At 42.8% G+C, this 13555-nt stretch overlaps 1 protein-coding gene and 1 long non-coding RNA gene across 7 annotated transcripts in view; both read left to right on the forward strand.

Annotated features, from left to right (window-relative positions):
- The first annotated feature begins 3722 nt into the window (after nt 1-3722).
- SCML4 (Scm polycomb group protein like 4) overlaps nt 3723-13555 on the forward strand; it is a 118047-nt gene continuing 108214 nt past the window's right edge. For 4 of the 6 annotated variants that reach the window (XR_004267910.1, XR_004267911.1, XM_032275111.1 and 1 more), the window contains exon 1: nt 3723-4958. Coding sequence is in view for 2 of the 6 variants with exons in the window: in XM_032275111.1 (XP_032131002.1) it covers nt 4910-4958 (49 nt within the window). In the remaining 4 variants the exon portion in view is untranslated. The remainder of the gene's footprint in view (nt 4959-13555) is intronic. The other 2 variants (XM_032275112.1, XM_032275113.1) reach the window with 2 other exon arrangements.
- Nucleotides 6379-10455, forward strand: LOC116549507. The gene is made up of 2 exons (XR_004267912.1): nt 6379-7930; nt 9823-10455. It is a non-coding gene; the product is annotated as an uncharacterized LOC116549507 (long non-coding RNA).

Here is a 13555-nt window from a genome sequence, read left to right on the forward strand (position 1 = left end):
CTCTCTCCTCCCTACCTTTGCTCCAAATTGATGTCCAAAGCTCTCGTTTACCAGGTCTCATCCTAATGAGAGAGCAGGTGGTGCTTTTTGCCCCTTACTAATCATGGCCATATCCATAATCACAGCTAAGCACTCCTTCAACCCAAAGCATCATGCAGTTCCAGCTGACCGATGCTTTGAGTAGAGATAAAGCAGTTCTTAGGTTTGTGAAATGTCAGAGCCATAAGTGACCACAAAGATGATCTAATCTCTTGTTTCCCTCTCCCATATTATAGAAAGACAATGATTTCACCCACGTCATTGGGTTAGTTGGGGGGCAGGAATGAGGAATGAGGGGCGGTGCCAGGAACCATGTGGTGGAATGTTTGTGTCTTGGGCACAGACTGCCTGGGTCAGACCTGAATCCACCACTTCTCAGCTGTGTGACCTTGGGCAAGTTATTTAAAATCCCCATCTCAGTGTCCTTATCTATAAGGAGGGAATGGTATCATTCCCCCTACTTCATAGGATTGTTGTAAATGGCATACCAGATGAGAAGGGCTTCACACGTCATTCTTCAGTAAATGTTAGCTATCATTGTTATTTCTAAATTATAATTATTATTATTTTTGACATGGAGTCTTGCTCTGTCACCCAGGCTGGAGGGCAGTGATGCGATCTCTGCTCACTGCAACCTTCGCCTCCCAGGTTCAAGTGATCCCCCTGCCTCAGCCTCCCAAATAGCTGGGACTCCAGGTCCGCACCACCACACCTGGCTAATTTTTGTACTTTTGGTAGAGACGGGGTTTCACCGTGTTAGCCAGGATAGTCTCGATCTGCTGACCTTGTGATCCACCCTCCTTGGCCTCCCAAAGTGCTGGGATTACAGGCATGAGCCACGGCGCCCAGTTAGCTATCACGGTTATGACAAAGGTTGTTTTGGCGGCCGCACTGACTGCCGGGCCAAGACGGAATCCTCTAGACCTGATGCTTGTGTTGGAAAACACAATTCTTTAGGAAAACATAATTCTTTCGGACAAAGGTCACTTCAGTGTGAATGGTGTCTTTACCAGCAGCTGACAGAAGAATCACTCTTCAGATGGAGGCTACTCTAAGTAGATTTGCATTTGGTACGTCCCCAGATTCACTTGCTCCCTCTGGTCGCCTCCTGCTAACCACCAGCCCGGTAGCACTTGTGTGGAGAGAGTGAAACATGCTGCTTGTGGTCTGAGACAGAAATGTAACCATAGCGCCAAAGAAAATTAACAACGTGGCACAACCTAAGCACCCTTTTCATGGGACAGGGATGTACCAGACTTAGAGAGATGCTAGCCGAGAGGGGTCACTTTTCTTCTTGACAGACCCCTCGGCTAATACCAGTCACCCCCTCAAATCTCTTTTCTCTTATGTGTTTAACTTAAATTTTTCTTGGATTTAAAAACATTTAGGATTTTTAAAAATATCGATTTTAGTTATAAAGGCCTCTATTCCTGGTTGTATGAAGAAAGAAATCTCAGTAAGTTTATATGTGTATATTTAAATAAATGTGTGTATATATTACATATATATTTAAATTAAAAATATATATTTAAACAAAAAATATAAATATATGATTAAATAAAAATATAAATATACATTTAAGTAAAAACCAAATATATATAAATAAAAGTGTAACTATATATTTAAATAAAGTTATAAAGATATATTTAAATAAATATATTGATTATTATATTAATTAAATTAAATTTATTAAATCAAATAATTTAAATTAATAATTTATTAAATTAAGTATATTTTGAATAATATATTTAGGTAAATAGAATCACACAGGCTAAATTATTTACTGAAATATATTTACCTAAATATGTCTATTTATGTAAATATATATAAATGTATGTATTTTTAAGCAATTCAGCTTTTGTTGATTTCAATTTTAGGCGTTATTACCAAGTTGACCTGTTAGATGACGGTGCCTGCTTCCCGGATGCACCCACCTCGAGGACAAGGACAACGGCCCATCTGGGAGGAGGCAAGGAAGTTGGGCCAGGAGGATCAGAGTGAGAAACCCTCACAGAGCTGGGTAGGAACCAACAACTCCATTCTTTTGGGTAGATTCTGACAAGCCTTTTCTTCTTTTACAGGACTTGGAAAATATTTCTGATTACTTAAGAAACATGTTTTTATCCTAAGAAACATTTTAGAGTGAAAACTGGTCTAATATCTCAGCCCATTGCAGGTGCTTTGAGTTGAGTGTAGTGTGGCATGTATGAGGCCACGGGCGTGGGTATAATAACTGCGCTGGGAGAGAGCTGCTGTCCAAATTTAAATCATTCGTTTTCCTTTCTTTTCTCTTTTCTTTTCTTCTTCTTCTTCTTCTTTTTTTTTTTTTTTTTTTGACGAAGTTTCACTCTTGTCACCCAGGCTGGAATGCAAATAGCATAATCTTGGCTCACAGCAACCTCCACATCCTGGGTTCAAGTGATTCTCCTGCCTCAACCTCCTGAGTAGCTGGGATTACAGGTGTGCGTCACCAAGCCCGGCTCATTTTTGTATTTTAAGTAGAGATGGGGTTTCACTCATGTTGGCCAGGCTGGTCTCGAAGTCCTGACCTTAAGTGATCCACCCTCCTCAGCCTCCCAAAGTGCTGGATTACAGGTGTGAACCACCGTGCCCAGCCCATTCATCTTATTTTCTTTCCTCCTCCTCTTCCTCTTCCTTCTTTAGTGAAATCACCTTATATGAAATGAAAATACAAAACTACCAAGCCTGCCTTTTCCCACACAAAACAACAAAATTTGATGATTAAATGAACTCAAGTAGTGAATTACTTCTTGCTCAATTAATTACAAGGCTTTGACTTAAAACACTTTTTAATATTTTCTTAATAAATTCCAGAGGAGAGATTTCTTATGTACTTCTAATGTGATTCTGCACATATATTCAGAAAAACCTCAAGTTGTAATTGCCGTTTTTTTCACTCTCAGTATCTGGCCAGGTTGTGGCCTAAGCCTTAATTAGCCCTGGTTGATATTTAGTCCCAGCCAAATTTGTTTGCTGCTCATCCCTAGGAATGTCACATGGTTGTAGAATGGATATTTCATCTTGTAGGAAATACCTGTGAATACCCCAGTATCCCAGAGTGGGTGAAATGGTCAGTCGGGATCCCTGCTCCACTTTACAAAAAGAAAGGAAAAGAAAAGGTCCCTTCACCAGTGTAAATGGATTTGCTGCAGAAAATGCAATGGGGCACGGGAATAAATAGTCACCCTTTTCCTGTTTCCGCCCCATGCAGGTCTCACCATGTTGAGGTGGGTAGAGATGCTTACACACTCACACACACAGGTCTGGAGCCAAGGTCAGGGCTAGCTTTAGTGAACTGTACACCTGTGCTGTGGGCAGCTGCTGAATTAATATGTACAACCATGGTGTGTACACGCACCTGGAGGGGCACGCTGCTCTGGGAATCATACAGTCTCTCCTGAACAATGACGCTCTTCGAATATTTCTTTTTGTCTTATTTGTCCAAAGTCAAACATCCACTCTGTTAGATCGCCAGTGTCTTATAAGCTGGTGTTGGCCCACACTGCTGCAGGACTGGGACAAAGAGATGATGTTACGGTCTGGTTTCTATGGCAACAGAGGAGGGGTAATGAAAACTGAAATGTTGGAAACACCCATTCTAACCATTGTGACATAATTCAGGTTATTACAAGGACGTAACCACCAAAGAAGCAGACATGTCATTACCTTGCAGCTCATGTCGACAAAAAACTACACAGCACATTTCTCTTACTTGGGCTGCTAAGAGGAAGGAAACATGAAACACACACACACACACACACACACACACATACACAGGCCTCGTTTTCTGCATGTAAAATGTGTGTGTTCTTTAAAAGCCAGTGGTTGGCTGGTTTTCCGGACATGATGTGGTTGAAGCTGTCATCGTAATGGAAATTCATTGCTGTAGCTATGGTAAATCGAGTTTTCTGCCTGTGCTGAATGCATTAGTCTAATGAGATGTTTGCAGCTGGAGCGCAGGGCTGCTGGAGACTAACTGTGAGCTACTAACACGGGTGGAAGATAGCTTTTGCAATACTCGGTTTACATGTGCCGAAAGTCATCTGTCTTCTGAGTCAACACTCCCGACCTGGTAAACAAGCTGCTCAGGGCTCTGGTGAACAAGCTGTAGGTAAGGGAGATGCACAATTGGAGGCGTGCCGTTGACACGGGATCTTTCTCTTGTAACTGTCAGCATGACAAGCTACCTGTTTTAGTTTTTCTGGGTTGCATGCCTGCCTCGAGGGCAATGCACAAGAGTGTCCTGCACTAAAACCACTGAGTCCAGTAGGTAAACTTTAGTTCCTCATATGCAAAGTACAGCATTTGATTTCTTAACCAGATCTCAGAGGGGAAAATGTGACATTGAATTATATAGTTTATAAATCTGGGCTGTATACACGTTCATTACTCTTTAACTCTGCATTTCAATAGCTAGAAAGTGATTTTTTTCCAAATGTGAACTGAAGTAACAGCTTAGTTATTTTTTTCCCCTCCACGATAATTTTGCTTTGTTTTGTTTTTTAATTTAAAGACAATTGTAGTATTTCTTTGGTTAAAAATATTTGCCTAAAATTTGGTTATTAAAATTGGTATGTTACGAACATGCAAAAGTGTTTTCTTTTTTTCAATTTAATTTTATTTCAAATACCTCAGTTAGAATATTTCGCATGTCTTTGTGCTGGATTTTCCTAATTTATGAGGCATAATTAAGAATAATATTTATTGGTAGTTTCTGGTTTTCATTCATTTTGGGGGAAAAAGCTGGTGACTATGGAGTATTAGCAGCAGTTTTCCTAAGCTCAAAATCACCTCCTCCCTAGCTGGAGTGCAGTGACTTGAACCAGCTTCCACGTGCTCCTCCCAAAGCATGAGGGGTCCTCTCCAGGTTGCTTGCTGGCTGGACAGGAGCTGGACAGGTGGGTGAGGCGGGGTGCTGGCTGGACAGGAGCGGTGGGTGAGGCCGGGGTACAGGCTGCTGAGCTGCTTTGCTGAGTTGAGGTGCGTGAGTCAAAGTTCATTGCACTCTCTGTGATCGTGAACAAGAGGCGTCTTCACGTGTTGTCTCTAGATTCCATGACGGTGCTCATGAGGGTTAGACAATCAGTGGCTTTCTGAGAAAGTGGATTTTTTACTGATCTCAGACACTACAGTACTTAGAAAGTCATTCAGGCTCTTCAGAATCGATCTGTTTGTCGTATGCTGTTTTTCTTTCTTTTCAACCAGAGGAACCATTTTTGAAGAGTGAGGGATATAGCTGTTTTTTTCTCCACTTTTTTTTTTTTTAAAGCAAAATAGAATATCTGGAGTGAAAGTATGAAAAAAAGTAAAAATAACTATAAAGGAATTCTTAGCGTGGTAAACTATCTGGGGGGTATAATATTTGCACGGAGCAATTTTTGTGTTACTTGGTAGAACTAGTCTGAAAAAATGAGGGGCTATTCGAGCAACAGCAGCTGGGTGAAGATTACCTAGAAAATCCGTACTGCGTGATCGTGTAAACTCAAATAAAAGGTTAGTGTACAATCTTCACTTTTAGGGAAGTTGGTGGCTTCAAAATCTTTAACTTTAAACGACCTTTTTGGCAGATGTTTTGAAAACTATGAACGTGTTTTCTTTAGCTATTTAAATTGTGTATGCAGATGAGCGCTGTAATCTTTTGGTAAAGTCATCAGTTTAGTTCATTTGTGGAATTAAAACAAAAGTGCAAATCCCACAAAAATCCAGTTCTTTCATGTTTAACATGTTTACATTTCTTCCCTGTGACACTAAAATTACTTTTATTTTGCTGCAAAAAAAGAAAAGTAAATGAACAGTAACAGACAAGGAAGCAATAAGAGAAACAAGAGTAAGTTACTTTTCATCATTTCTTTGCTTTTGGTGGTGTGTTTTCGAGGCGAGGGAAACCAGCGGAAGCAGTTTCACTTTCTGGTTCTTGTCTCCTGGGGGCAAGGGTGAAAGGCTGTCTCCTCTAGCAAGCAGCAGGTAAGCTAAGCAGCTCAGCCCACAGAAAACAAGCCAGACCCACAGACTGTCACTTGCTGCAAGAACTTGTATAATCAGAGTTCAGAACAATATCGACTTTAAAAAATATTCAGTAACATTTTCCTATTAAAAAAATTCAAGCACTACCCCAAAGTACAAAGATAGAATTTTTTAAATTTTCAAAAATTTGAAATGAGAAAAACATCTCTGCTGTTTATGTATTTTTTTTTAGTCTTAATGTTTGATCACAGATACTTTATTTCAATACGTTGAGGGAACGTAATGAACTTTCCTGAAATCGTAACAAGGAATGCTCAGAGAGAAATAACCTTTATGGGAATCTGGCCCTTAAATTTTGTGTGGCCCTAGGACGGACGCATTACGCACTCGTCCACACATCCTTTATGACACGTACCTTAGAGAACTTTTGGTCCAGGCAGAGGTGGTGGCTGGAGCTTGAAAGGCACTCACAGGGGCCCAGGGATCTGCAGGACAATTTTCCTCCCCAAGTCTGTGTCCTTGGAAGCCTCAATATCACATAGGTAGATGGCCGGGAGCCGGGAGGTGTCCATCCCACTCCACGAGTCCTGAAGAAAGTGGCAGGTGACGCTACCCCTCATTGGGCTGGGAGCTTCAGGATGCCAAGCACCTCCCTGGTCATTCTTCCCCTGAGCCCTCAGATTTTATTTGGGGATGGAATGGGAAAGATGGGAAAGGAGATGAGAAAAGACCCTCTTTCAATTGAATTATCATGGAGCATAAAATATTGTCTAACATTTTGGGGATGAAGTTTGTGAAAGCAGTTGCCTTTGGTGTGATCACACAAGCTTCTTTATTTTGGTGGGCAAATTTGACATTTCTAAGAAGGAACTTTTAAAAAAATGCTTCCCTGGACATCTTATTTCTTAATTCTGCGATCTCCCAAAAGGCTAGTCCGAGCTTCACACATTTTTTAATGTTTTCACTGCCTTCAAAAGCAGACAGGTGAGGAGAGATGAGGGGGATTATAAATAGCCCCCGGGAGAGACATTAAATGGCTTGGTACTGATATAATGTAACAGAAGCCACCAGGGTGTCTAGTAAATTACTCTAAATTTTAATTAATGAGTCACAAAAGCCACACCACAAGTTTAAAAAATTACCCTTTTATCAATAAGGTGATAATTAACTTTCTCTGGAATTAGCAGTTCGCTCAGCCCTGGGGCAGTACACAGCCTACTAAGTTATCTGGAATGCTGCCAATTTTTAACAATTGGTCTTTTGGCAAACCTGCTGGATTTAAATTCAAACATCTATTGTGACATTTTCCGACATGATCCACGGACCATTAGGATCACCCAATTCATGGTAAAATTTCTGAGGTCAAAAGAGCAACTTGGAATGTTTGAATTGCATTTGAATGTCACTTTCTCTTTCTTCATTTTTTTTTTCTTTTCTACCTTTCCCCACCCCAAATGTCTGCATTTGCAAAAGCGCAGTACTCCAGTCTCTGCTATAAATCTCTAATGGAGTCTCTGCTGTAAATCGCCGTGGCGAACCCCGTATTTGGTGATATGCCTATGCCGAATTCGAGCGCTTTGGCTGCCAGGCCGTGCGTTCTCAGAGTTTTTCATTGTTGTTGAACTCATCTTGGTTTCAGTTCTGGCAAGGGCTTACTCCTTCACATTTCTGCAAACTCTCACCTGTGGTTTGTCAAATGCTGAGCTTTAGACTGAGACTTGAAGAGATGCTTTGGGCAAGAGGGCATCGTTTTGGATGTGCTTACAAAGGCTTGGAATTAGCTGCTTCTGATCTGCATATATTAAAATGTCTGAAAAGGCACAGGAGCATTCAGCATTGCAGAGCAGCCTGGCCCCCAACAGCCCTTTACACACACACACACACACACACACACACACACACACACGTGCACATATACACACACGCACACCTCCCAGTGCTGCTGCTCATTAGTGAGTGGCATTCAGGGACAGCCTCAGGAGGGACACTTCTATTTGGGCAAAGCAGCTGGAAGGCAAGTGGTGATGGATGTAGATCATCCCTTCAAAAGTCAGCCTTCTCTCTTCCTTCTGAGTCTTTCAAATGTTAGCATTGCTGGGTTCCTGCTTCTCCCAGCCAAGAGACATGGCCAGGGCTGGATACTGGTGACAAGGCTTCCTGCTGGGTTAAGCAGGCAGTTCTGACACAGACAAGAACATCCCTGCCTTCAGGTGGGGTGGAGACCAGCAGCAAGCCACAATTGTGCATTCTGGAATAAATCAGCACTTAGCAATCAGGAGAAGCCCTTTGCTTCCACGAAGAAGATAAAACACCTTACTTCTTGGGATGATGATTTCTTGGGCTACTATTTTAGGACAGAAAGGAATTTATCTCCCAGTGGCAGTTCTCACTTTGTATTAAGCTGAAAAGTCATTCCACTGAGTCCATTTGACACTCTGAAGTAATGGAAATAGATTTTGAGATCCACATTGCATGTTTCCCAGAGATGACTGTTACTATGCCAGTTTTACCAGTTGTGCTTTAGTCCAGTGGTAAGAAACCTTATAAACTCCTCTTTACTCTGCCACCAACTCAGACACATGCTACCTACATTTTCATTTGTGGGGGGAGGCAGGAGGCAGATGTGCTTTTTTTTTTTTTTTTTTTTTTAGCAGTTGCGTTTATTAATCAGATAAATGCAACCCAGCATTGTTGATTTTCAAGAATGATTGCACATTCCTGCAGCCAGGCTGCCTTAGCCTTTTGAGAAATGGGTTTGGCTGAGGAGTGGTCTGACTTTTTCCAGAAGACACACAAGACAGAAGCAGAGCAGTGGAACTGGCTGTTATGAGAAAATTAATATGCCAGGAACAAATAATGTCAACACTGTGCTTTGAAAGGCAGTGACGTCTGCCTAGCCCTGCTGTGGTGGAAAGGTGGTGATGCTGTCTGCTTAGTCCTGCAATAGGGTCTCAACTTTGGGGAGCTGAATATTTGGTAACAAAAGCCCTTGCCCTTTTCCTCTCCCCTTGCTGATCATTACAGAGAAGAACTCATTGTTTCACAACAGAAGCATATGGCCTGAAAGTAATCCTAAGGAAACATGCAGCCTCCCATGAAGATGAGTGCCCAACCTGGGAACAAGTGCTGAGCTGGGCAATGCAAAGAATTGCTTTGGCTGTGTCTAAATCCAGCCGGGGGAAAGTGGTCTGGAGCAAAGAGGCAGTGGGATAAAACAAACAGAAGGGAGCCTGTTCCTTCTCCCTCCCAGCCGAGCACTTGACCTTCACTCTCCCTCTCGTACCCCTGGTGCTGTTCAGAAAGGATTTAATAATTTCAGTAATAGCTATGAGTAGCATACAGCTCTCAGCATGTAGACATTAGGGGCCTTTTCTTTTGAATTGAAGAAAAGATTTTCTCTTCTCCTGCCCTCTTTTGTCCACAGGTCATGCTGGGACATCATCGCTCTGATGAGAAAACCAGGGTTGAACACTAAGGAGTACGTTTTTCCCTGGTGTCTAGAGCCAGGGCCTGCCCCTCTCACCAGGCCCATGAAACACTCGGAGCCGCCATGTCTAAGGCCCTGCCTTGGACACAGCCTTTAAGTCGGCCGGGGGCTGGCCTCAGGATTTTAATCTTGTTTTGACAAGCAGTCTGCCTTGGTGAATGAGGAAAGGAAGTATCGAAGAGAAAAACGTAAGGCAAAAATCTGTTCCAGGGCATTCATGCTTTTGGTTTTGGAGACAGGATTTGGAGGTCATGTAACTTAAAGAACTCCTTTGGGTCTAATCATTTTCTGAGTGATTACATGACTATAAGAATCATTCTAACTCTTTGTGGCCTTCCAAAGAAGAGGCTGGCCTCTTTCCTTCACAGTTCCTTAGGATTTAGTGCCCTCATTATTGGGAAATGTTGGTGGTGTCAAGGCTTTATCAAACCATTAGCTATTAAGACATACTGTTTATTCCAAAAAGAAAAACTGACAGAGGTTGCACAAAGCGTTGGATTCATTGATCAGTAGAGAATTCCACCGTGGGAATAGATTTCTGTCATGTATTCAGTCGTGAGAAATCTGTGGTCATTTGCTGGATTCCATGCTGTTGCCATTGTGGTCTGTGCTGGGGGAGTTTGCCTTAAGACGTAGGAGTCAACCCAGCAGCCATCTGTGCACTGCCCCTTGTCCTGGGAATTCTGCCTTTCAGATGCCAAAGGTGCTCGAACATGTTTGACTGTATCACTTTTAAAACCTCATTTGCAAAAAAGCTTCAAGTGGAGAGCTGTAGATAGCTTTAAATTTTGGTATGCAAATTACAAAGCATAGAAGTGGTGGGGGAAAAAGCTGGTTTTAATGCTGGAAATTGCCACCCACTGTGTGAATATAGAGCTCTTGTTTTGAGTGTCTTCACATAATTAATACTAGAGACTTAACATAAATAAAGAGGGCAAAAAGCATGGTGGGGTTGTGTTGGTGCCTGATGGGGAAATGGTTAATTGGTCCCACAGTGAGAAGCCGTACAACTGTGTGTTGCTTTAATGAGACCAGGTGAATAGAAACTCTCTCCAGGGAGGTGAAGTTAGTACCCGATTTGGGAGGTTATATGTGTGAGAATGTGTGGGGGCCAATGATATGATGATATAGGGGATTGGTTCTTTCTTTCTAGGGCCCTCCCTTTTAGTTAGAAGTCGTTTGGCAAGAACCCAGTAAAGAAGAACAAAGCAACTAAAGTGATCTGATAGTAGAATAAGAAAAAAGTACATTCAGTGAATTTTTTTTTTTTTTGAGATGGAGTCTCCTTCCGTCACCCAGGCTGGAGTGCAGTGGTGCAATCTCAGCTCACTGCAACTTCTGCCTTCCAGGTTCAAGAGATCCTTCTGCCTCAGCCTCCCAAGTAGCTGGGATTACAGGTGTCCGCCACCACACCCAGCTAATTTTTGTATTTTTAGTAGAGACGCTGTTTCACCATGTTGGGCAGGCTGGTCTCAAGCTCTGACGTTAGGTGATCCACCCGCCTCAGCCTCCCGAAATACTGGGATTACAGGTGTGAGCCATTGTGTCTGGCCTAGAAAAAGGTACATTCAGAAAGGTTTGTCTAATATGCATTTACCTGGAAGCAGCCCAAATCTCTGTTCAGGTCAAATGCAGAGAAACTGAGTTCTTATTCAGTGGCTTGGGATCACGGTGGTGTGAGATGAACTGGAAGTACAATCCTTTAGAAAATGTGTTTGTGGGCATAGGTTAGGTCATTGTTTTTATGACTGTATTTGACATTTTCATGCCTGAAGAAAAAAAAATCCACAGGACCAAAGTCCCAGCTGGTTCCTGTAGATTTCTAACAGCAGACAACACAGGTGACAGAACTTCATGGGCAAAGTTAAGCAAACCCAGGCCATGCTTTGGCAAAGAGTTCCTGTATTCTGCCTGTGTACTTTGTGGATGGAATACCAGTTTCAGGGGTTTTCTTTCTCATCCCTGAGAGTGCAGATTTCGGCACCACTGAAGTCCCAGACCGTTTTCCAGCCAGCTAACTCCTCTGTGGAAAAGTTAAAATAACGACTGAAACAATACGTTTGAGGGAAAACATCTAACATTCAAAGAAAGACTTAAAAGCAAAAACCTGTACCCTGAGAAGTGATCGCAAAGTGAATCCTGGATTCTCAGACTGAATGGGTTTCACAGGCCTCTCTCCCAGGTCAAGGCCCAAACTCCCCCCTGTGCGTCTCGGAAGCAGGCAGACAGCACAGAGCTCTATCCTTCCATTGTGAGGAAGCTCCAGTGTTCACAATTTCCTACCTTTCTTCTGCAGTACCTTCTTCCTCCTCTGAGAGCCTACTTGTCTTCAGAGCTGCACAGAATCAATCTAAATGGAGCCACATGGATTCCAATTTGGAAAAGCCAGTTTCATGGCTACCAGTGTGACCTAGGGCAAGGATCATGGCATCCCCGAGCCTCGTCTCCTCCCTGGAGATGTTCTTCCTTGTCAGTCCCCACTGCTGAATGGTTCAAAGGAAACAGTATATGAAAAAGGGCTTTGTAAACCATAAATGCTGTAAGGGTGAAAATACACGTTTGCACCAATTGAGCATTATGTGCTCCGGGATGTTGAGAGAAGCACTAAACATGCTTTATCTTATCTTGTTTGATCCACGCAGGAAGTCAATACAGGAGGGGCTATTTTTACCGCCAACATACAGATGGGAAACTGAGGCTTATATTATACATAACTAACTTACTGAGGGCCACGTGGCCCCAGGAGTCTGTGAGTCTTCCCTCCTCCAGTTTGAGCGTGGCCAGGGCATCCGTGTCCTTCACCTGTGAGAGCTGAAGAGAAAGAGCTCTTTCATGCTGCAGCGCCAGCTGCTGCTGCTCGGCCTGGCAGGGCTGCTCCAGGTCCGGCAGGTTCCAGAAAGGAAATGATTCCCTGGTGTTTCCACTTGGAAAGGCATTTTTGATCCATCGAACATTTCTTTTAAAGCAGTGAGCTCTCAGTCTGGTCAGCCCCAACCCCCAAATTATTGCACATATATTTGTGCACCCAGTTTACAATCCTGAAGTGAAATTCCTGGATAATATAACCCACTCACACCCATAATTTTTAAGAAAAATTAATATAATGTCATAACTGAAATATAAAGAAGAATGAGGCAAAGTATTTGCTAATTACTTCCACGGCAGGCACCCGCCTCTGGGCAACAGAACGAAGTGATCAGGGGCTGTCACCTGCGCCCAGAAGCTCAGGGTGGGCCACCCCTCCAGTGAAGTGTCAGTCAGAGGAGTGGGATTGGTGACTCCGATAACATGAGCTGCTGTGGGTGGTGTGATTTTCCAAAATGACACATGACTTTTGGAATTCTGAAGAAAAGAAACAGTCTTCCTTTGATTTGTGCACTAATGGCATTCCTGGAAAATGATAAAGTGTTTGTTACAGCTGAGCAGAAATACATATTGCTTATTTGTAAAGTAAGTTAGTCCCAGGTTCAGAAAAATGGGGTATTTATATATGGCGAGACAATGCTTTCGCTGTGTGGGACTGCTCCATCCATTGAGGGACACCCAGCATCCCTGGTCTCTGCTCTCCAAGTGCCAGGAATGCCCACTCTGCCCCCAACTTTGTATCAGATACAAACATCACCGACACATTTCCAAAATGCCCCTCTGCAGTGCTACCATCACTGTGGAGCGCCGGGGGATCAGAGCTGCCACTCATTTTCCTTTCTGCTGCCTCCCCAAGCACTCTGATTAATTAAGGCTTAGAAAAAACATGGTTCTCTTTTGCCAGATTCCTACATGATCACTAGGCAGAGCCCTCTCAAAGATCATGGAAGGAACTTTGGGGTGCCCTTGACATTCTAGCAAGATGCTTGCCAGTGAATTTCTTTTGAAAACTGTAGCTTTAAGCTAAATGGGAAGACTCTATCATGTGTCAGTCTTCTTCAGATTATGCAGCAGCTTATCATACATATGGTATTTTAGAAAGCACCTTTAAATGGCCTGGCACAGTGGCTCACACCTGTAATTCCAGCGCTTTTGAAGGCCGAGGCTGGTGGATCACTT

Source organism: Sapajus apella, unplaced genomic scaffold (genome assembly GCF_009761245.1).
Source record: "Sapajus apella isolate SASKATOON/1434 unplaced genomic scaffold, GSC_monkey_1.0 scaffold6, whole genome shotgun sequence".
Taxonomy (NCBI): domain Eukaryota; kingdom Metazoa; phylum Chordata; class Mammalia; order Primates; family Cebidae; genus Sapajus; species Sapajus apella.